Source organism: Capra hircus, chromosome 7 (assembly GCF_001704415.2).
Source record: "Capra hircus breed San Clemente chromosome 7, ASM170441v1, whole genome shotgun sequence".
In the NCBI taxonomy this organism is placed as follows: Eukaryota; Metazoa; Chordata; class Mammalia; order Artiodactyla; family Bovidae; genus Capra; species Capra hircus.
The window spans coordinates 101,927,990-101,951,942 of record NC_030814.1 but is presented as its reverse complement, the minus strand read 5'-3'; the positions used below and the strand labels follow the sequence as shown (position 1 = coordinate 101,951,942).

The 23,953-nt window shown below is 53.5% G+C and overlaps 2 protein-coding genes across 2 annotated transcripts in view; both read right to left on the bottom strand.

Moving 5' to 3' along the window:
- The window catches only part of AP1M1 (adaptor related protein complex 1 mu 1 subunit), a 31,053-nt gene extending 19,449 nt beyond the window's left edge, over nt 1-11,604 (bottom strand). The window contains exons 1-4 of the mRNA XM_018051333.1: nt 11,380-11,604; nt 5,693-5,849; nt 3,052-3,119; nt 1,279-1,409 (exon numbers count right to left, since the gene is read on the bottom strand). Of these exons, the coding sequence (XP_017906822.1) occupies nt 1,279-1,409; nt 3,052-3,119; nt 5,693-5,849; nt 11,380-11,421 (398 nt within the window). The 5' untranslated portion in view covers nt 11,422-11,604. The remainder of the gene's footprint in view (nt 1-1,278; nt 1,410-3,051; nt 3,120-5,692; nt 5,850-11,379) is intronic.
- FAM32A (family with sequence similarity 32 member A) lies at nt 16,218-22,331 on the bottom strand. Its single transcript, XM_013965028.2, has 4 exons — nt 22,176-22,331; nt 21,916-22,057; nt 17,248-17,301; nt 16,218-17,005 (listed from the first exon to the last, which is right to left on the bottom strand). Exons 1-4 carry the CDS (start codon nt 22,247-22,249, stop codon nt 16,937-16,939), a joined length of 339 nt encoding a protein of 112 aa, XP_013820482.1. The 5' UTR covers nt 22,250-22,331; the 3' UTR covers nt 16,218-16,936.

The following is a 23,953-nucleotide window of genomic DNA, read 5'->3' as shown; positions in this document are numbered from 1 at the left end:
CCCCTCCCTGTAGCAGGCGCCAGGAGAGGCAGGCTCTGGTTTCACCTGGGGCCATTTAACACAACAAGATCACGATTTCCAAAACCCCAACAAACTCTTCAGTTACTATGAGGACAGAGATCTCAGTCGCAGGGCAGCAAGGAGACAGCGCTGGTGAGGAAAACAAGCAGTGGGCATGAAACGCTTCCCCGCTGGGCATGCAGAGACCACTGACCTCCCTGGGAGAGTAACCTGGTGACCCTGATTCCACTCGCTGTTTAGTCAGAAGTCACGTGCCACCTGACCCTGTGGACTGCAGACCACCAGGCTCCTCTGCCCATGGGACTTCCCAGGCCAGAACACTGGAGAGGGTTGCCATGCCCTCTTCCAGGGGATCTTCCCAACTCAGGGATCAGACCCATGTCTCCTGCATTGACAGGTGGATTCTTTACCACTGAGACACCTGGGAAGCCCGTTTGCTTCCACTTGGGGAACAACAGATGTGGGGTGTGCTTAAGTCACACGGCCTCTCAGAGAGTCCCTTCCCCTGTAAGATGGGAAGACAGCAGCTCTGACTAACTGAAATGGAAAAAAGTGCTCACAAGAGGCCTGCTTCCCAAGACATGCTTAATCAACGGTGACCATTATTTGGTGCCCAGAATTCCAAAGGAGGGAGATTTTTCATCACAATCTCATTTATGACAGTAAAAACAAAGGCAGTGGGACTTCCCGGGTGGTCTAGTGGTTGAGAATCTGCCTTCCAATGGAGGGGACACAGGTTCGATCCCTGGCCAGGGAACTAAGATTCCACAGGTTATGGGGCAACTAAGCCCATGCGCCTTTACTAGAGAGCCCTCGGGCCGCAAACTACGGGGCCCACTGGCTCTGGGGCCCGCATGCCACAACTAGAGTGGAGCCTGCATGCTGCGAGAAGACCTTGTGTGTCCTAACTGGAACCCAAAGCAGTCAGACCTGAACAAACGTGTTGAAAAACAAAAACAGAACAGCAGCAGGTGAGTCCCTAGAAACAAGGCACTGAGCGCACTTCTGTGGATGGAAATGAAGACCTAGCAACAGCAAGCGTGCTCACGCCAGGCAGTGATGCTGAGTGGGAAAGGAGCCAGAGCTGCCCCAGGAACTTAGAAAACTTCTGGTGGGCTGGAGACAGGCAGGGGACCAGCAACAAGAATGCACATCTGCCTCCTGCACCTCCAAACCTGCGCATGACTTCAACACAGTGACATCGCCTGGCCTGACCCCCGCTCAGCCCTGTCCCCGGGCCCCATGCCACCCACTCACTCCTGCAGGATCTTGCTGTCTGTGGTCTGGGGGTAGCCGAAGTCCATGAGCTCGTCCAGCAGCTCGTAGATGATGACGAAGTTGTCTCGAATGCTCTCCTCCTCCAGCTCCTTGAAGTATTCTGAAAATACCTGCAGTGTTGCCGTGGGAGGCAGATCAGTGTGAGGAGGGATGAGGAGGGATGAACGCCTGCACAAGTTCATTTGCACTTCGTGCCCCGAGGCCCCTGCCAACAGCCCTTCGCCCAGTTCCCAGGAGTGCTCGGACGAGGTCTTGGGCTCAGGGAACGTGGGCAGGAGGACAGCAGTGGCTGCCTGTGACGCAGGAACCAGACTGGGGGTGTCCAGGGGTCCTCTGAGACCTGCTCAGAAGCCCGAGTTCCCACCCCTGCAGGCCCACTCTCCTCTCCCTGACAAACACCTCCAGGCCTGGGACCCCTTCCCAGCTTCTCTTTCACCCTGACCCTTTGCCTCTGAGTCAGGGGTGATTCAGATGAGGGACAAGGGCCCCTGCGGACAGGACAAGTAGCTCTTTAGGCCTCTCATGACCTCCCTGAACCCCAGTCCATACCGTTGTGCCTGCAGATAAGCCTGCCCCATTTCAACAGAAAACTCAGAGGATGAAAGCAGGGGCACCGGGGGAGCCAAGAGGAAGAGGAACTCGACAGAAGGTCTTTCAGGAGCACAAACAAGGAAGAAGGAAGGCAATGCCAGTCACTGCAGGGAGGAGAACCTTCCTCCTTCCCGCTTCCCCATCTCTACACCCCAGGACTGCAACTGCTGGGCCGCTCCTCGGAAATCACAAACAGTGCCAACTGGCCCACGACAGCTTGGGGATACCGGCTGCCCCTCAGCCTGCACGTCGGGCCTCTCCTGCCCCATGTCCTCACCGCCCTGCCCCCCATCGTGGAGCGGAGGAGACTGCTGAGCAGGCTGCACATGGCACCATCTGGAGTATGAAAGCTTACCCAGGTGCACCCCAAGCCTCCGGGGTCGGACTGTCCACTCTCAACCCCATGAAGCCCCTACTTCAGGCGGGCCCCTCCATCCACCTCCCCCCTGGCCTCCCTGCTGCCTTTAGGTTCTTTTCCCGCTCAGCAGCCAGAGAGGATCTTAACTCAAATCAGGTCTTGTCAGTCTCCTGCTTAGAGGCATCCCCCATCTCTCATCAGACTTGTAACAAAACCTAAATGCCTCACTAGGCCCTGTGCAGCAAGCCCCACCCTGAAGCCCAGCCCAGCCACCCTGCTGACAGCTCCACGCTCTGTCCGGGAACACTGGGCACCACAGGCACTTCTGCCCCAGGGCCTTTTCACATGCCGCTCTGTCTCCCCATCTCGCTGGCAGCTGGGCCTGGCACGTGTCACCCCTCTCTAAGGTGGGACCTCAGGCCACTGTGCTTTTAGAGGCCCCCCAAGGAGATTCTGAGCAGAACTTGGCTCCACCCTCCTCCTGCTTAACCCACCTCCCTAATCCCTGACTCAGCGGGTCACTCTCCAGCCTTCCACAGCCAGCTGGGGGCACACCTGTCCCGCCTGGGAGCAGGGCACACCCCTGGCCTGAGCCTCGCCTCCTGTCCATTTCCCTCTCCTCACCAGGCAGAGGGGCGAATGAGGCCGTGGCATCCCACTCACGGGTCAGGTAGAGCTCCCTCAGGCTTGTTCCTGGGGTCCAGCTCCCCCAGGGACGCTGCGGCCCTCGGGTGGCCGAGATGGGGAGGCACGCTGAAGGGCCAGGGCGACGGATGCCCTTCACGGCCCGAGCCTCAACTCACCTGCACCACCTTATAGAGGAAGGAGAACACCAGCGACACGCATGCGTTCTTCTTGGAGGTGGCGACCACTGCACGGCGGCCACAGTTAAGGAGCGTTCAGACGTGGGGCTGCCACCGCCCAGACTCCCATGCCCTGCGTGTTTTGGCGCTGCCCCCAGTCACTGACTTGGCCCTCAGGGTTCCCCAGCTCCTGGTCTGAGCCAGGCCTGGGCACCGTGGTCACAGACAGGGGCGGTCCCGGCTCCCAGGGAGCGCTCAGCTGACAGAGGGGCAGCAGGGGCACAGGAAACCCACCCCAGCGGCCGGGTGAGGGGCACTGCCCAGGGGAGGTGACGCCTGAGCGGAGGGCTGAAGCCCGAGGTGTGGCAGAGGGCACTTCAGTAAGGTGAGCAGCCCCGGGGGAGCAGCGCGACTCATCCGGGAGCGGAAACCAGGAGCACAATGTGCCCTCCTCCAAAGCCCATCGCCTACAGGACCCTCCTGAGGTTCGGGGCTCCCCGGCCTGGGCCGACTCTGGCTCCAGCCTGTGTCCTTCCCCCTGAAGCAAACCCTCTGAATGAAGCCTCTATTTTCTCACCCATGGGCTTCCAGGTGGCTCAGTGGTAACAACCCACCTGCCAGGAAGGAGCTGTGGGTTCGATCCCTGGGTCAGGAAGATGCCCTGGAGCTGGAAATGGCAACGCACTCCAGTATTCCTGCCTGGGAAATCCCACGGACAGAGGAGCCCGGCAGGCAACAGTCCATGGGATCACAAGGAGCCAGACATGGCTTAGGAACTGAACAACAATATCAACATAATAGGGGCCTGGGAGTGGAGTCACCGAGGTGATGTGTGTAAACTGGCACTCACTCCAGACATGGGGACGTGTCCCCAGCTCCTGGGGTCAGTGTGTACTGGGAACTTCCTGTTCCTCTTTTCCTAAGGGCTTGATCACCTGGGAGAACAGTTCCTTTGCACTGCAAGTGCCAAGCTGTGGGCTCCAGGAGGGAGAAAGGGGCCATCTTCACCCCACTTCCAGCTTCATCCTGGCCCAGCACAGGGCCCCAGGAAATGGATGATGGGCCAATCAGGGGAGTGCTGGCTTCCCTAGTCCAAGCAACACAGGTTCCAGGTGCTTTCTAAGGAGGGGCAACAGGCACCTCCAACCCTTTGGCTAAGCTTGGAGACTGCCACCTGACGATGGAACTTGGGCTGGAGGTGAGCAGATGCCCACTCAGGCAGGGTGCGCTGAGCACTGGCATCCAGAGGGACGAGCCCTCACTGTCTCCTCACCGGCTGCCCATGCATGGACACCAGGGCCCCACTGGGAACTGGTCTGACGGCTCCTGCTGAGCCAGCACTGCTACTCCCCCACCCCCCACAGCTGGGCAACCATGCCCAGACCCAGGGCAGCTTCTCAGACAATCTCTTCCTGGCTCATGGGCTGCCTGCCCCACTCTGCAGAGCTGCCCCTCTAGAGAGAGGTGAAGAAACAGAGGTGCACTGCAGGGAGCCAGGCCTCAGGGCAGCGGGCAAGCGCCCCGGGCCAACGCCTTCCACCCCGCAACGCGCACACACGGCACGAGGGACGGCCCTGCTCTAATGCAGCTCTGACCTGGCAGGGCTGTATGGACCCAGGATTCTGCATTCCCAGCAGGCTCCCAGGGGATGCTCTGGCCCCTGGACCACATCTTTGCTAGCAAGGTCGCGTCTGTCTCCAAGAACATGGAAAAGAGGACAGAGCCCATGGTGGCTGGGCGTGATGCATGTCCACAGCTCGGCTGACGCAAACAGCGCTGCAAGGAGGGGTCACTGCTGTCACTGGACCAGGGGCAGGTGAGGACCTGCCTCCAGCCACACGGCAACCGGAGCACGGGGCTGTGGGCTGCAGAGCCAGGCTCTGCCCGCAGCAGTGCAGATACCAGAATGCACCCAGCGGGGTTGACCAAAGCCACGGGATGGCTGGTCAGACCTCCTGGATGGGAACTGGCTTAGCCAGGCCTCCCCATGGGCCTGAGCGCAAGGGGCTCTGAGATCTGGGCAGGGTGGGGAAGAATCTCTCCCCTTCTCTGTATCCCACCACCCCTCACAGTCCAGGCTTCTGCCCACCCCCACCTCCTATGTCTACTTCTGATCCCTGAAGTCCGGTCTCCACTCAGCAGCCAGAGAAAATGCAGAAAATGCAAATCAGACCATGTCAGCCCTCTGCCTGAAACCCTCCCAAGACTTCCCAACACACTTCACTCAGGCGGTTTCCTACAGGGCCCTGCAGCGCACACCCTGCTGACCACTGGGCCTTGCTCCTACCATGCACCCCACTCTAGGGCTCCAGTCACCCCCACTGCAGCTGCCGAGTGAGACTTCACCCAGGCCTAGCATGCCTCGTGCCAGCAGACACCTGAGGCAGACACCTGGCCTTCCTGCAGGTCTCCACTGGGATATTCCCTCCCCAAGCAACCCGTCCTGGCTCCTTGGACCTCTGTCCCCCTTGTCATCCCTAGGCAGCAGGGAGCTCCAGAAGACAGGGCTGTGCCTAACGGCCCCCCGCTGCCCTGATCCAGCCAGCCCTGGGGACAGCAGCTCTCAGTTGCACATGTGTGTGTGCACACACGCACACACAAGCCCACACAGGAGCCATCCCCACCCCCGACAAAGGGATACGATACAGATTGTTGTGCTTGATCCACATGAAGCGGACGCCCCCGTGGGCCAGGATGGGCGACAGCATGCCCTCCTCCTCCTTCTCCATCAGGATGGGCATGAAGTGCTCCACCTCTGACATGTCCACGTCGCCGCGGTAGTTCCGGCAGATGAGCACCTGGGCGGGTGGGAGAGAGGGAAGGCACTTTCACCTCGAGTTCCACCACCCTCCGGCCCTCCTGGGAACCCCAGTCACGCCTGTCCATCAAAGGGCCATTCGATCTCCACGCCCCAGGGAATTCCTCAAGGAAAGCTCTTCCCCACGTGAACATCTACTGGGGCTACTGAGAGTCCTGTATGGGGGCCCTGGGAGGGGGCTGTGGGGCAAGAGTCCAGGACTGAATCACGGGGAGACGCCAGGTTGTGTCCTGCAGGCTCTAAGTGCAGACCTCTTCCACGCTGTGCTCATGCACCTGCCCTTCTGGCTCTGTCAGGAGAGGGGCACTGCTGAGTGTGCACACCTACTAGATCCCGCCTGTGGCCTGAAAAGAAACCCTTCTTGTCTCTCTCATGAGTCCTGGCATGCGGCATCACTGCTGATGGGAATGTGAAATGGGACAACCACTTTGGTAAAGTTTGACCGGTTCTCAGAAAGCTAAAATCAGCTTATAACCCAGCCATTCCTCTCTCAGGTATTTATTTATCCAAGAGAAAGGAAACCAGACGTCCACATGAAGACACATGTGCGGATGCTCACAGTGCATTATTTGAAGTAGACTCAGGTTGGCGAGAATGCCAACATCCTTCAAAAGGTGAGTGGAGGCAAGAACTGTGTCCAACCACACTACAGAAGACTGCTCAGCTATGAAAAGGAATGACTCCTGACACCGGCGACAGCAGGAGGGAATTTCAGGATCACTGAGCCAAGGGAAAGAAACCAGACGATGGAGACCGGAACTATGTGATCCCACCTAAGCAAACACATCCCGGGAAACGGTAACAGAAAATACATCAGTGACTGCCTGGGGACAGGCTGGACAGGCATGGGTGTGGGGAACCTTTAGGAAGAGACAGAGTGTGTGCCCCTGGTTTTCTGGGTGTATACAGTGATTGAACTCATCAAACGATATGCTTTATATGAGCACAGTCAGTTACACGTAACTCACTGAAGGAAAGAAAAGGAGGTGTGAAGCTACACCACAGTGAGCAAGGCTCTATGTGGAGATGCTGCCCAGGGCAGCTGCTGCTCCCGTGCATCCCTGAGGCCAGCCAGCTGCAGGACGCAGCCATGTGCAAAGAATGGCACCACTGCGCCGACCAGCCTGGGAGCCGCCTGCCTCAGGACCTCTGGTGTCGCACGCTTGCTAAGTCCTGCCCGACCCTTTCGTGACCCCCAGGGACTGTAGCCCGCCAGGTTCCTCTGTCCACGGGAAAATACTGGAGTGGGTTGCCATTTCCTTCCCACAGAATCTTCGTTTCATAAAATACGTTGTCCTACTGCTGCCAGCCAGAGAGAGTGGTCAAGTGAGTGACCGAGAAAGAACCCTCCTTTCCTAGTTTCTCCTTTGTGGCCTACGGGCAAGGGACCCTGTGCACTCATTGCTGTTCAGAAGGCCTCTTAGAGACCCAGCACCCAGTGGGTGAGCTTGTGGGTGCCTGGCCCAGGGACTACGACATACCCTCTCATATGTTCTTTGCCAGGAATATATGCTGCCTCGTATAAATCCCACCTACTATAAAGTGGACTGATATTTTTAAAGCGATGAACAGTGATGTCTGGAGAGGTGGCACCACCCGCCTGAGGTCACACAGTGAACAAAGGAGAGCCCAGGTTCTAACCCCACTTCTCACTCCCTGCAGGGCCACTTCCACTTGATAAACATGGCTCTCCTGGGCTTCCTAAGCCCACCTTCTACTCCAGGTTATCCAACTTTGGAGGATGCAATTGGCACGGAGCCCCTGAGGCCCCAGTATATTCTGAGGAAAGAGCAGGGAGTTATATATTTTGCTCGCCTTCATCACACAGGCTGCAGAGGCCCACTCACTCATGCTCTCCGCCATACACTATGCGGGGCCTGGGCACACCAGGGTGACCAAGACAAACAGGGTCCCTGCACTGAGCTATTTGCTTGAAGGGAGATGAGAGACTGCAAGGGTGAGACCGTCAAACTGAGCCCTCAGGATACAGGTGGGATAGAGGCAGAGGGGACAGTGGAGCTAAAGCCATGGGATGGGAGGCAGAGCCCACGGTGGGTACCTAGGAGCACTGGTTAAGTACAGTGAGGGCAGCCTTGGATCCTGGCCCATAGCAGCTACTCAGTAAGTGTCTCTGCAGTGAGTGTGGCCGTGAGGCAAATAAGGGCAGGATAATGCCCAGGTCTCTAAATGGGCACCTGTGTGGATGGCGGTGTCACTTCCTGAGAGGGAGAGAGACAGCAGGGCTGGGGGCTGCTGCGGAGCTCATCTGGGGAAATGCCGAGTTTGTGACGGCTGTGAGACCTCCAGGGTGTCCTGACGGCCCGAGGATCTCCAAATGAGTGCTCTGGACTTTGGTACGAATTCAGGGGTCATTGGCACAGTGACAGAAATCAAAGCCTGCCCCTTGGGACTTTCCTGGAAGTCCAGTGCTTAAGACACTGAGCTTCCACTGCAGGGGACACAGGTTCAGTCCCTGCTCGTGAAACTAAGATCCTGCAGGTGGCGAGGCACGGCCAAAAAATAGGAATGAATGAATGAGTCAAAGCCTACCCCAAGCAGAGCAACAGTATGTGAGGCATGCCAGGCCCAAGCAAGAGGAGCCCACATCCGAGGGGAGGGCAGGAGAGAAGGGGCAGCAGTGAGAGAAACGGGGGAACAGGGACACAGCAACCCCGAGGCCAGCGGAAGCTGCCGAGGAGCAGAGTAGTGGTGCCAGAAGCCGCAGAGGCGAGAGAGAGAAGGGCAGCGAAGCATCCTAGAGGGCTTTCCATCAGCTCAGTGTGGCCTCGCCAGTTTCCCTGGAGATCAGAGGTGCTGGCTGGCAGGCAGACGTGTGGTTGTGAATTTCCTTGATGTCCCATTACCTTCCTTTTTTATTGAACGCAGTTTCTGCAGAAGGCAGACTTTCAAAACACGAGGTCCAAGGGGCGTGGAATAATAAATGTGGGATGGTCAGGGAGGATGGGAGGCAAACCCACCCATGGCAGCCTCCTCTGAAAGACACATATAATCAGGCTTCTCCCAGGCTACAGTCTCCTCATGGCGGCTGTTCTTTCTTGGGATCAAAGTGGTCTCCTCCCACTCTCCCCTCTGGACCCCCTTCACCCATGGCCCTCTGGGTCCCATCCTCCAGGATCCAGCACTACCCACGACTACCCTGCCTCAGAGGGCTGCCCCTCATCCGTGGGCCTAGTGTGACACCTCCGCGTCCACCTGACTGCCACCTGGTCGCCTGCCCAGCGCTGGCATCTCCCTCCTCCAGGAAGCCTTTTGTAAGCACTTCTCCTGCCAGCCCACACTGAGGTTGGGCAACTGCGTTCCCTGAGGGCCTCGACCTTGCCGTGGTAGCTAACTGATCACCTGGATCCAGCAGCTGCTTGGATCCGTCAGCTTCCACGCACCTCCCCTACAAGACCTCAAGGCCCATGGCAACTGTGGACCAGGGGTGGTGCTGCACTTGTCTCGTGTGTCTGCTCGGCAAGTTTACACGCTTGCCTGAGGTCATGCAGCTGAGCAGCAAGGGCAGGTTTTGAGCTCAGCCTCCGACCTGCTGCATGCAAGGTTCTCATGAAATGTTTGTTGGAGGAATGAGTGATCTGAGGAGGCAGCTTGCGGGACCTCTGGTGACACGGTGGCCAGGGAGGAAACAAGAACACATGCTACATGGGGTGGGGGGTTGGAGATGGGTGGGAAGTTCAAGAGGTAACACATGTATACCAATGGCTGATTCATGTTGATATATGCAGAAACCAACACAACACTGTAAAGCAATTATCCTCCAATTAAAAATAAATAAATATTTAAAACTAAGAAGAAGAAAGAAACATGCTACAAAAACTCAGGGAATACTGGACCGTCCCACCCCTGGGGTGTCCTGTGTCTTTCCTTGCCTCCAAGGACTCAACCTTCTCAACCTCCTGTCCTCAGAAGGGAGCCGAGCACAGGGCCTCACTAGTTGTTGACTTTGGGTGGCATCCAAGGAAGGCAACCCACTTAAGGGAGGTTTGGGAAAGTACTGGGGGTAGGGAGCGAGGGAGCAAGGGGCAGGTATTTCAACTCTTCACTCCCTACTGCTTCTGGGCACACTCCTGCCCACTCCACCTGGGACTGGCCCCCATGTTTCCCTCACTCACTGATGTGGGGCTGGTTAAATGTTGTTGGCACTGTCCCATTATTGGAAGCCCTGGTGGCTCAGTGGTAAAGAATCTGCCTGTTCATGCCTGCCAATGCAGGAGACATGGGTTCGATCCCTGTGTTGGGAAGACCCCCTGCAGGAGGGCATGGCAACCCACTCCAGTATTCTTGCCTGCAGAATCCCATGGACAGAGGAGCCTGGTGGGCTACAGTCCACGGGGTCGCAAAAAGAGTCGGACAGGACTTAGCGACTGAACGACAACAAACTGTCCTACTCTTGTTACTCCTCAATGCAAGAGACCAGATACTCACTTGCCCTCCAGCCAGGACAGACTTGGGGGAAGGCAGCAGGCCACTTCTGAAAGGCTTCGAGATCCCTCATATAAAAAGCTTTCTTAGAACCTCCCCCCACCCCGAAAGGCCCCCTGGGAGCGGGTCCTAGGGTTCTACTGCTCCTTCACGTTTCAGCCGGTTTGTCACTCCCCCTGGGCAGTGCTCCCGTATCCCCAGTGGAGGCTGACTCTATTAGATCCTCACTGCTCCACCACAGCAAGTTACATTTATTTGTGCTTTTTAAGATGAGTGTCCCTCCCACTCACCAGATCGTGGGCTCCAGAAGGACAAGGTTCAGGGACTGACTCTGGTTCCGCTCACCAAAGGCAGCCCAAGGCTTAGCACCCTGCTTGGCATTTAGTAAGTGCTCCTCAAATATCAGCTAAATGAATAAATGACTCTGGATTCAGCTCCTAGAGCCGCCACTTTTCTGTGACCGATGCGACCGTGGGCACTTTGTCTGTGCCTCGGTCTCTCCCTCTGTGAAAATGGCACTCCCACCAACCACCTCACCTAGCCCTTGTAACTCAGTGTCACACTGAACGTTAAGAAATTGCTTCAGGGACTAATACACAAAAATCGCTGGATAAACAAAACGGGCCGAGCTCCCAGAGGGCGGTACTGGCCCGAAGGTACACTGTCCCCGACACGCTTCACCACCGCTGGTCAAGGGTCGCGCAGCCCCTTGGCTTGGCTTCCCAGCCGGCTGCGGCCCGCGCTCTCCACCGCCTCGGGTTGCCCCGGTCTTCCACAGAGGCCTAAAACCCCCAACCCACAGACGTGGGGATGAGGGTCGTGCAGCCGGTTATCTGGCAACTGCGGCAGCCCACCGCGTTACCTAGCAACAAGGCAGGCCTCGCAGACCTAAGACCCCTTCCTGGATACCCAGCAAAGGGTGGAGTCCTCAGGTGAGGCCAAACGGCTTCCTTGCCTAAGACCAAGGTGGCTCCCATTGGACGGTTACCTAGCAACAGGGTGGGTCCCCGAGGGGCGAGGCCCCCGCCGGTTGCCTGGCAACGCGGAGGGTTGGGAGCCCTTGGTACCTTGCCCTTCAGGTCCAGCACGTAGACGGCACTGGCGGACATGGCGGCTGCGGAAAGCCTCGGCAGAAGCCGAGGGCGGCGGCGACAGCGGGGACTGCCAGGCGGTGAGCCGGGCCTGGCGCACCCCGCGACAGTTCCTCTCCACTTCCGGTCGGGGGAGCCGCGCGCGGACCGTTATGTCCGGCCGAGGAGGAGCGGTCAAGAATGCGCCGGCGCAGGGTGCACTGTGCACAGGCGCAGTTTGTCCGATGTGCCCTATTTCCCGCTCCTCCCTCAAGCATCCCGGAAGTAAGCCCAGAGGGGCGGGGCCGGGAGAGGCCTGGAGGCGGCGGGCGGGGCCAACTGAAGCTGGGCTCTGTAAGGTGCCTGGCTGGGTGAAGCCATAGCAGCTGGAAACTCCCACTTTGCAGGCCAAATTAGGTGAGAAAATCCTGGTGGTGGAACCCACCCAGAGCCATACGGAACTCACAGTCTGGTGGGGAAGTCTAGGAAACAAATGCACAGTCACCAATTGTGACACCCTTTATCAGTTCAGTCACTCAGTCGTGTCCGACTCTCTGCGACCCCATGGACTGCAGCACGCCAGGCTTCCCTGTCCATTACCAACTCCCGGAGCTTGCTCAAACTCAGGTCCATTGAGTCAGTGATGCCATCCAACCATCTCATCCTCTGTTATCCCCTTCTCCTTCTGCCCTCGATCTGTCCCAGCATCAGTGTATTTTCCAATGAGTCCCATCAGGTGGCCAAAGTATTGGACCTTCAGCTTCAGCATCAGTCCTGCCAATGAATATTCAGGAGTGATTTCCTTTAGGATGGACTGGTTGGATCTCCTTGCAGGTCAAGGGACTCTCAAGAGTCTTCTCCAACACCACAGTTCAAAAGCATCAATTCTTCAGCCTTCTTTATGGTCCACCTCTCACATCCATACATACATGACTACTGGAAAAACCATAGCTTTGACTATTTGGATCTTTGTTGGCGAAGAAATGTCGCTGGTTTTTAAAATGCTGTGTAGGTTTATAGGAAGCAGTAAGATGGTTGGATGGTATCACTGACTCAATGGACATGAATTTGAGCAAACACTGGCAGACAGTGAAGGACAAGGAAGCCTGGTTTGCTGAAGTTCATGGGGTTGCAAAGAGTTGGACATAACTTAGGGACTGAACAACATCAACAAAGCGGGTGGTTACTTGGAAAGAGGTCAGACAAATTCTCTTAATGGCCCTAAGTTGAGTCTTATCAACAGTGCCTGTCACCTGTCAGTGTTAACACTTGTCAATGAACAAGTGTGCCAGTTTATTGCCTGAACTGATCTCTTGAACACCACACCCCACTGAACATAGGCAAAAATATGTGATTACTATAGTTAGCAGTTACTGTGGGTAATACAGATTGTGATTCCTGATTAATATAATTCAATTATATCTCTTTTGCTTTATGAACACTGGAGAAATGCCTGCATTTCATCCCAATGAACCATCACAGTGCCCTGGGCCCAGTCCATCAGTGTCAGAACCATTTACCCAGGCTGCCTGCCTCTCACTTATCTTTTTATCTCCCCTATTACCTCCATTTGGGGTTTTGAAAGAGAGTTTTTGCAACTCTGTGATTATATATACTGTACTTGGGGTAGAGATGTAATTACAAGAAAATCCAGAGGAGAAAAGTAGAATTGATGCTGAGCAGGGCCCTGTGGGACCCTGGGGCATGGAGGTCCTTTTGTCCTCCATTCCTTGTAGGCAGAGCTCTTGGCCTCCATGACCTTCTCTAAGTTCCAAAGGGCAGAAGAGTTGCTAATCAAAGAAGCAGCAACAAAACCACCCGAGAAAGAGACTCATCAAGATTAGAAGCATGAACCACGTAGGACCCTGCAGAAGAAAAAATACAGGACTGTTACTGCTTTGATCCTTATCACATACTCAGCCAATGTAACCTTTCCCTGCTCATGGGGGCAGATGGTGGTGGGGCGTGGGACACCGTTCTTGAGATGCTGGCAGACTGTGCTCCCCCTTTGCCTGACAAAGTAATAAAGCCAGTCTTTCTTTCTCCTCCATAACTGTCTCCGTATTCCTGTTTGGCACTGGTAATGCAGACAGCCAAGATTTTGACGACAAATCTTTCAAGATTCTCAAGTGAATCCTGGGCTGGAAGAATTCTTGCACAATGCAGACAAAGTCTGCACCAACTGTCTTAAGAAATCCTATATTACCTGGCCTCATTCTTCCCTAATTTATTGCAGTGTTTTAGAAAAACATGTCTCTTTTCTAATTACAAATATCTTACTGAAGAAAAACTGAGGAAATGACAAAAGTGTAAGACAAAAAGAAAAACCATAATGGGTAACACCTCCCATTATGAAGCATTTCCTTTTCAGGCTTGCTCTGGGCTGACAAAGGTCCATACAGTCAAAGCTATGGTTTTTCCAGTAGTCATATATAGATGTGACAGTTGGACTATAAAGAAGGCTGAGCGCCGAAGAATTGATGCTTTCGAACTGCGGTGCTGGAAGACTTGATGCTTTCGAACTGCGGTGCTGGAAGTCTCTTGAAAGTCCCTTGTACAGCAAGGAGATCAAACCAGTCAATCCTAAAGGAAATCAACCCTGAATTTTCATAAGAAGGACTGATGCTGAAGCTCCGATACTTCGGCCACCTGATGTGAAGAGCCAATTCACTGGAAAATTCCCAGCATCAGCCAATTCCCTGATGCTGGGAAAGGTTGAAGGCAGGAGGAGATGGGGGAGGCAGATGAGATGGTTGGATGGCTTTATCGACTCCATGGATAGCAGTTTGAGCAAACTCCAGGAAATAGTGAAGGATAGGGAAGCCTGGTGTGCCGCAGTCCATGGGGTCGCGAAGAGTCACACAGGACTGGCGACTAAACAATGGCAACTGGGCATTTTAGATGTCTAATACAGTGTCAGCAGGGCTAGGAGGACAAAATCTTTTGAGGAAAGACTTCTAGGTGCCAAAAGTACTGTCACAGTATGTGTGCTGTGCTTAGTTGCTCAGTCGTGTCTGACTCTGCAATCTTCTGTTCGTGGGACTCTCCAGGCAAGAATACTGGAGTGGGTTGCCATGCCCTTCTCCAGATTTTCCCACCCGAGGGACTGAACGCAGGTCTCCCACATTACATTGCAGGTGTTCTTTACTGTCTGAGCCACCAGTGAAGCCCTGAACACTATACATAAATTACTTGTAACCTGCTTTTCTCCATATTTGGAGGAATTTGAATCACACCTGAATTTCATCGTTGGCAGTGAATGTATAGGACCATAGTTGCTCAGTTGTGTCTGACTCTTTGTGACCCCATGGACTGTAGCCTGCCAGGCTCCTCTGTCCATGGAATTTTCGAGGCAAGAATACTGGAGTTGGTTGCCATTACCTCCTCCAGGGGATCTTCCTGACCCAGAGATTGAAACTGGGTCTCCTGCACTGCAGGCAGATTCTTTACTGTTTGAGCCACCAGGGAAGCTGCAGTCAATGAACAGACCTCTGTGACATCTCGAAAAAGACCATACTGATTGTGCTAGACCGGAATCTCACTTTCCTGCACACTGGGGTCAGCTGGGAGCTCTGAAAAACCTTCACGATGGAAGCCTACCCAGGAAGCACTGGCGTGTGTTTTGATTCTTGCTGCCCTAGGTCTTTCCTGCAGTGTATAGGCTCTCTTGGGTGTGTACACTTCTCTAGTTGTGGCGCTTGGGCTTAGCTGCCCCAAAGCATGTGGGATCTTAGTTTCCCAACCAGGGGTGGAACCCATGTCTCCTGCACCGGAGGGCAGATCCTTAACCACTGAACCACCAGGAAGTCCCAGCATCAGCGGTTCTTAATGCTCCCCAGGGGAGCCTACCATAGATTCTGAGAACCACTGTGGTAGACCGTCGGCCCTCAGTGAACCACATCTCCTGGTTGTCCATGCCCTGGGTAGTTCCCTCCCAGAGAGGGTTTGGCAGTGACTTGTGTTGGCCCCATGGAATCGGTTACAAGAAGAGAGATTCTGGAAGACCTCTGGCACCATGCAAGTCACTGTAACTTACGTGAAATAAACTAAACCTCGTGAAGCAGAACCTCCCAGCTGAGCTTGGTCAACCCACAAAATCATGAGAGAGAAAGCCCACTGTTTTCAGTCTCTCTACTTTGGAGTGGTCTGATGGGCAGGGAGAACTGGAACAGCTGTCTTCCCCAGTCAATGCATGCTTTTCACAGCACCACCACATCATGCTTGAAGACCCCAGCTGCCGACTCATGGGTGGTAAAGGCCTCAAAGCGCCTTCCAGTCAATGGGGGAATCTGCCCCAAGGAGCCACTGCTAATGAGACAGTACGTCACCTCCCATAGGTGGGCTGCAAACCACAGGTGAAAACGTGTCATCTACTTTTTCCAAATTGAGGGATAGTGGTTTTGCAGCATGGACATTCTCTGTGAGTGATAATACAAGAGGCAACATTTCTAGTGGCGGTCAAACAGTCTGTAATTAAGCTACTCAGACTTATATTTAATAGCTTTTTTGTTTTATTCTGCGTTCCACATGTGGCAGTCCCCAAACCCAATACTTGGTTTTTCTTCCCTTTCTTATCCTTTCAGCATCTCTGTCAACACACTTTCTCCCAATTGCAAATGCAACTTGATCCTCATCTGGTGGGGACACAGAGACCCTCGAAGATCCTGGCTCTCCAGCATGGGGACCTGAGTCCCTCCTTTCAATTGTGTGCACGTCTGTCTGTGCTGGGGCTCTGCCTTGGTGAATGCCAAACGCGTAATGTACCAACTCTGAATAAATACAGGGGGCTGCTTGGAGCCCAGGGTTGAGGGTAAGATGGCAGGCTGTGTCTGACTGGGTTCCCTTACAAAGAAAGTTGTGTTGACTGGCAATGTCTGCCATGGTGACACCCACTAGACCCATGTCTGGAATGGGGATGCTGGGAGAAGAGGCTACACGCTGGCCACAGGATCAAAAAGGGACGAGGTGTTGTTTCATCGGTGCCTTAGGTGCTGGTTCTGTTTCCCAGGCTGTCTTGCCTCACTGGCCAGGTGGCTGAGGAAGCAGTCTGAAGGCTACAGAGCTCCAAGTGGCTTCTCCAGGCCCTAGGAGAGCACAAGACCCAAGCCAGAAGGAACTGAAAAGGGCAGGCCGTGCAGGGCTCTACAGGGATGTACATGCTCAGGGCCGCGACGACATCAGCTCTTTGTTCTCTGGAGTCAGTTTTATCCATGCAAAGCCAGCTGGCTGGCTGTCGAAGAGTCAGAGGCAATTTGGGGTTAAGAACACTTTTCCACGGCACTTACCCAGAAATAACCTTCATCTCTGGATAAACTTTTCAAACTAAAGAGGTCTCTTGTCTATGTGCTACTGAGAAATCAAAACTGAGGAAAAGGACAGTCTTACTTTAATCAAGTTCCAGAATGAGGACACACAGCTTTGAAAAGCAGTGTCTCAGCAGAAGATGCAAGGATGTGTGCACAAGAACGTTTCTAGAAAATACCAAAGGCCCCAAACATAGCCGACGTTGCCTTCTGCTCCTCCTTGATGCCACTTGGTATCCAGGGTGGGCCTGCTACTTGGTCCAGCTGACTTTGGGAATGTCATAGTGCTCCGTGAGCGTGTCCAGGTGTCTATTGAAGTCCTGGGAAAGCCGAGGGGAAATGCCACGTCAGCAGTGCCCAGTCCCCTTTCTCCACGTTCCGTCTCTCCTCAGTGAACCCCCACCCGCTCTCAAATCCACCCTGCCAGGCCTTCTGGATGCCCTGACCCTGGGGAGGTTGGGTAGATCTGCCAGCACTCCAATGCTCCTCTGCCAGGCTCCCAGCCTCTCGGCCCAGCCTGGCCCCTAGGTGGCCCAGTCTCCCCCACCAGCACGTGACTTACCTCTACTCTCTGCTTGTGAGTTTTGGATGCTTTCTTCAGGATCCTTTCCATTTGCTGAAGGGAGGAGAGAAGTGGAGGTGAGTCACATGCCTGGTGCAGCCCAGGCCAGCACCGGATGGAAGACAAGAACCCGGGCCAGCCTGGCTCTCACATTCAGTATGGCTGGAGGTCTCAGGATATGCACCCCGCCCCTCCCTCGACTCCACTCAGGAGGGTCCAACAGGGATGCCTGGCCAAAACATGCACCACTAGGAACTCACATCAGCTGCCCTTTGGTCTGAGTGGTGGGAGACATACTACCATTGACTTAAAGAGAGACTGGTGGGAGCTGTATATATGCTTCCTGCATCCTTGGGCAATTGACTGCTTTCCCAGTTTGCAGAAAAAGAAAAGTCTCAGAAGAGGTCTGAGGAAGGATGATAAATGAGGAAGGTAAAGGGCCTGACACACAGTAGGAGCTTGAGTGACGGTGTGTGCGTGCTCAATCGCGCCCGACTCTTTGCGCCCCCATGGACTGTAGCCCACCAGGCTCCTCTGTCTATGGGATTTTTCCAGGCAAGAATACTGGAGTGGGTTGCCATTTCCTTGTCCAGGGGATCTTCCCAACCCAGGGATCGAACCCGTGTCTCCTGTATCTTCTGTACTGGAGGCAGATTCTTCACCACTGAGCCCCCCGAGTGATGGTACACAGTGTCAAGAGGGCTACAAGTCCAGATCACCTTGACAAGCATAATTCTGGAACATCCATCCTGCAACCACCTTGCCCTACCCCATTCCTTGCTTAACACCAGTGGTACCTGGTATGAGTTAAAAGCATGGGATACAGAGTCAGACTGACCTGGGGCCACACCCGGCTCTCACTTACTGGCCAGCGCACTGTGGTGCTCCCCCACCTCCCCTGCAAATGAACCCAGCTGCCTGGTACTGCTGCCCTGGTGCAGTCCCCTACCATGCTGACTCTGGACTGGTCCTGTGACACAGTTTACCTAACAGAATTCAGTGCCAGTGCTGAAAACATAAGAAGAGGTCTTAGAAGCTAGTCATCATGCGGGCAGTCTGATGACCTTCCTGGAAAGAACGGACCTGGAGAATGAGATGATGTGTGGGGAGGAATGTCCTAGAAGGAGCACCGAGGTACCAGACACACCATGGTGAAGCTACCTCGGATGTTCCAGCCTGGCTGGGGCTCCAGCTCCAGCTCCAGCTGCCATCTGGCTACACCAGGTTCCCAGGGAGGCCAGCAGAAGCAGCACCCAGTTAAATCCAGCCAACCCAGGGAAGCTTGAGAGATACTGCAGGCTGCCGCTGTGCGGTCTCCTTTGCTGCCTCCTCATCTCCCTCTGTATCCAGCTGGCGCCCACCTAGCTGACACTCCCTCTCTCTCTCAAGTCTCTGCTTTGTCCATCCCTGCCTCTTCCTGCTGTGAGCCCAGTGGGGTCCATGTCTCCTCACAAGAGGCCATGCTGACTTGGCCAGCTGTCGCCAATGCCAGGCACTTGGCGGGGCTCTGCCCTCCCTCCTCCCACTCCATGCACCAAACTCACAGGCTATCATGGGTGCTGTCACATACCCCACTTCACAGACAAGAAAAAACCAGGACCAGAGTGAAGAGTGGGAGATGGAGCTGGACATGCCAAGCCTTGACCCTTTCCACCAGGCTGGAGCCTTCCTTCTAGGAGCTGTCCAGCCTATAACACCCACTGTGCTCAATCCAACACTCTTTCATGAGGGAATCCGCATTTCCCAACTGTCCTCGCTTTGCCTGCACCTGCTCCCTGACGCCCCTCTCCTCCGTCAAACAAAACCCTCAGGAGTACTTCATTTCCAACAACAAAAATTTCACCTTGATCTTCTATCCCTCCAGCTGGAGAAGTTTCTCCATTCCCTTTGATAGCAAATCTCCTGAGACTTGTTTCAAATCCTTGTCTCCACCTCTGCCTTTCCCCATCCCCATTTGGATCCACTCAAATCAGTCTTCCTCTCCTCCCCATCACAAACTCCAACTAACGCCTTGGAGTGCAGTTGATCGCTTCTAATTAAAAAAAATTTTTTTTTAAGGAATTCAGGGTAAATCAGATTTATTTATGGCTGTGTAAGGGTGGGCTCTTAATGGTGGTGTTCGGTCTTTCTCGCTAGTTGTGGCAGTTGGGTGTAGCTGTCCCGCAGCCTGTGGGATCTTAGTTCCATGGCTGCTTAATCACTGGACCACCGGGGAAGTCCCGCTTCTTCCTCTTGGAACGCTTTCTCCACTCAGCTCCTACGAACATGCTCTCTCCTGGTATCCTTCTGGCTTGTGCTCCTTTGCAAGTTCCTCTCTCCCACCCTCTGATCGTCACAGGTCTGATCCTAGACCTCTTCTGTCATTATGTGTCCTCGAGGGATCTCATGCAGCCCCAGAACAACTACCCAGACCTTTCCTCCAAACTGCAGGTTCAGGTATCAAAGAATGTCCATGACAATTCTCTACTTGAATTTTTAACGGGCACTCAAATTTAACTTCTAAAACCAAGATCTTTTCTTTTTTTGGCTGCACTGGGTCTTTGTTGCGGCATTCGGGGTCTTCACTGCCATGCACGCTGCCTTGCTGCACACAGGCTTAGCTGCTCCAAGATATGTGGATCTTAGTTCCCTGACCATGGATGGAACCCACGTCCCTTGCAGTGGAAGGCAGATTCGTAACAATTGGAGAGAGAGAGAGAGAGAGAGAGAGAGAGAGAGAGAGAGTGTGTGTGTGTGTCTGTGAGAGAGAGAGAAAGAAAGAGAGAGAGAGAGTGAGAGAGTGTGTGTGTGTGTGCATGCACACGCTCTGTTGCTCAGTTGCCCCATGGATTGTAGCCCATCAGGCTCCTCTGCCCATGGAATTTTCCAGGCAAGAATACTGAAGTGGGAAAATAAGAGAAGCCACTTCAATGAGAAGCCCCCACAATACAAGGAAGAGTAGCCACTGCTGGCCACAACTAGACAAAAAGCCCTCACAGCAATGAAGACCCATTACAGCCAAAAATAAATAAAATTATATATATATATATAAATATATATAAAGAATACTGGAGTGGGGTGCCACTTCCTACTCCAGGGGATCTTCCTGACCCAGGGACTGGGTCTATGTCTCCTGCATTGGCAAGTGAATTCTTTACCACTAGTGCCACTTGGGAAGCCCAAAAAGTCCCTGAAACTAAGATCTTGCTTCCCCACTTTATAGAAACCTGCTTTACTTACAGTCCTTCCAATTTCAGTAAACCAGTACCTCCATTCACCCAGCTTCTCCCAGCAAAAATCTTGATCATCCTTGATTCCTCTTTCCCAACCCACACCCAACCCATCAGCTTATCTGGCTATTCTTCCTTCAAAACCTATCCCAAACCTGATACCTTCCATTACTTCCACTATGACTGCCCTACTCTGAGGGGCCATTATTGGTCACTTTGACAGTTGTATGAGCTTCTCTCTCCCATCCCAGCCCAACTCCAGCAGTAAAATCCCAGCCCTGCCTCTGACTAGAACCTTAAGGAAGCACCTTAAGTACATTCACTTGTTAATTCCTCACCACAAACCTACAGGTTTGAGGTTGGGACTTGAGTCCATTATAGAGATGAAGAAATTTAAGGTGTGGGAGGTGAGCCAGCTCGCCCAGAGTTACATCATCAAGAGCAGCAGAGACAGAATGGGATGCAATCTTGTCAAAGCCAGTTAGTTGTCTCTCTCTTTTTTCTCCTATGACTCAATTAGGCCTGGAAGGAATGAGTTACCTTTGCTGATATTACTGGACCAAATCACCAGGACCAGGGTTAGTGTTTCTCAGCCTGGGCACTAATGACATTTTGGGCCAGATCAATCTTTGCTGGGTGTTGGGCGGTGGGGGGTGGGGGTGGGGGTGCACACATTGTCTCAAGCATTAGCAGCACCCCTCCCCACCCCTTAACACACCCAAGTTGTAAAAAAAGAAAAAAAAAAGTCTCTAAACAGAAAGTCTCTAAACATTGCCGAATTGTCTTGAGTGGGGAGGTGGGGGAGGAAACAGCATCTCGCGGGAACCACGGGACCTAGACTGATTACTCCCTCCCCCAAGCATAATGGGCAGAACTTATCTATCCCACGCTGAGCTATCCTTCCGTCACCCGAATTTATTAAATATCTAACATGAAGAGAATTCATTCATCAGAGCTTGAAAATACAACATATTTGAAGCTGCCAGCGTTGTCATGGAAACACTTTGCGGTGACTTACAGCAGTGAGTACGCTCATTTAACGTCAACTGCGAACTGAGCACTGACTTTATGCCAGACTAAGTGCCATTTATCCACGTCACCCCATGCAAAGTTTCCATCCCTCTCAGGAGACCGCATTATCCTGACTCTTATATTTGTGGAAACTGAGGCACCAAGAGGTGAGTCACTGACCCAGTGTCACGGGGCAAATGAGCGACAGCGCTGGAATCTAAACCTGGGTCTCCGTCTCTCCCCTTTGTGGTTCACTCTGGCCGAAGAACCTTCTTTGTCCTGCCCCCCGTGAACTCTTCCTCTCTTACTCACGCACTATCTTCTCCCCGGAATTAAGGTCCTTTCTACCGCTCTCCTCCCCCGCGCGTCCCGGGTCTTGCCTCGGAATCCATCCAGGGAGACCCCGACCCGCGATGAGAGGCATCCCGAGGCTTCCCACCCGCCTTACCCGCTTCTCCTGCATCTTCTCGAATGCCGCTTGGGCCGGTGTCCGCTTGTCCAGTCCGCGCCGCTTCTCCTCCTCGTTCTTCTTGCTCGTTCCCATCGCTTCCAGGAGTTTCGCCTTGTCTTTGTCTTTCTTTTTCTTCTTCCTAGAAGATGAGTTGGGTAGGAGAGGTGGATAACGGCGCATCAGAGGACAACATCCAGAGGTCTCAGGGAGAGGCTTAAAGAAGAGAATACAGGGTCTCCTAGGATCTCAGGGCTTACCGCTTAGTCACTCCGAGCTCTGCGACGCCTTTCAGCTTCAGGGGCCCCTTTTGGACCTGCTCGTAAGCCTCCATGGCCTCCAGGAAAGTTCGGGTGGTAAAACGCCACACTTCCGGCTTGATAGCCCCTCCCCCACGCCCGCCTCCCTTCGTTTTTATTGGTCATCTAGGCGGTGCGCATGCGGCCTTAGAATCTTGACCTAAGCCACACTTCCGGGTTCCGGGCGGCTGGCAGGGAGAGTCAAGCTCGTCCCAGGCTCTGCATCCTGTCTCCTGCCAATATTGCCGGCTTTGGCTCCCGTCCCCGATTTCCCCCGCCTTGGACGCCTGGACCCAGGAAGCCAATTGAACAGAGCCCGTATTTCCTAAAACTGAGCGTTTTCTTGGGGCTTCCCAGGTGGCTCAGACTGTAAAGAATCCGTCTGCAATGCGGGACATCTGGGTTCCATCCCTGGGTTGGGAAGATCCACTGGAGGAGGGCACGGCAACCCACTCCAGTATTCTTGCCTGGAGAATCCCGAGGGATAGAGGAGCCTGATGGGCCACAGTCCATGGGGTCGCAAAGAGTCGGACACGACTGAGCGACTAAGCACAGCACAGCAACGTTTTCTTGAGTGGTTTGCACGTATTTGGATATTGTGTTCTCTGTCACTGCTATATTTGAGGGCTCAATGGATAAACTAATTTTGTAAACCTTATAAGTAATCGTTAGTTTTTAAGGTAAATGAGGATAGTATGTGAAATACTTTTGTGGTATTTAAAATATTTTAAAAAATCGATTTAATTGGGGTACAATTTATAGACAGTAAAATGCACCCATTTAAATTGTAATCTTTCACGAGCATTGTAACGTGTATGTTGTTTGTTGTTCCGTCACTGGGTCGTGTCTGACTCTGCCACCTCATGGACTGTAGCACACCAGGCTTCTCTCGGAGAAGGCAATGGCACCCCACTCCAATACTCTGGCCTAAAATATTCCATGGGCGGAGGAGCCTGGTTGACTGCAGTCCATGGGGTCTCGAAGAGTCGGACACGACTGAGCGACTTTACTTTCACTTTTCACTTTCATGCATTGGAGAAAGAAATGGCAACCCACTCCAGTGTTCTTGCCTGGAGAATCCCAGGGACGGGGGAGCCTGGTGGGCTGCCGTCTGTGGGGTCGCACAGAGTTGGACGCGACTGACGCGACTTAGCAGCAGCAGCAGCAGCAGCCTTCTCTGCCCGCCACTATCTCCCAGATAGTGCCCAGACTTGCCCAGACTCATATCCATGGAGTCTACGATGCCATCCAACCATCTCATCCTCTGTCGTCCCCTTCTCCTGCCTTCAATCTTTCCCTGCATCAGAGTCTTTTACAATGAGACAGTTCTTCGCATCAGGTGGCCAAAGTATTGGAGTTTCAGCTTCAGCATCATTCCTTCCATTGAATACTCAGAGTTGATTTCCTTACAGATTGACTGGTTTGATCTTCTTGCTGTGCAAAGGACTCTCCAGCACCACAATTTGAAAGCATCAATTCTTTGGCACAACTCATTAGCATTAAATACGCTCACAGTGGTGTGCATCTATTTATTTTTTATCAGATTACAAAAGATACACAAACATTAACTGTGGAATATGTAATTTAAAAAAATATAGAAAAACCCAAAGAAGACAGTAGAACCCATCTAGGGAAGAAAAAAATCTGTTGCTGTGTTAATTTCTTTATTTCAATCTCTTATCTCTAATTTTAAAAAGTAAAATCGGGATTTTACTCCATGCTTGCTTTCTCTTTGACTC

Coding starts and splice junctions, on each gene's coding strand:
- FAM32A (XM_013965028.2), bottom strand. CDS start 22,249: ATGGAGGCTTACGAGCAGGTCCAAAAGGGGCCCCTGAAGCTGAAAGGC. Junction 17,302..21,915: donor AGAAGATGCAGGAGAAGCGG/GTAAGGCGGGTG, acceptor TCCTCCCTTCAG/CAAATGGAAAGGATCCTGAA. Junction 17,006..17,247: donor CTCACAAGCAGAGAGTAGAG/GTAAGTCACGTG, acceptor CGGCTTTCCCAG/GACTTCAATAGACACCTGGA.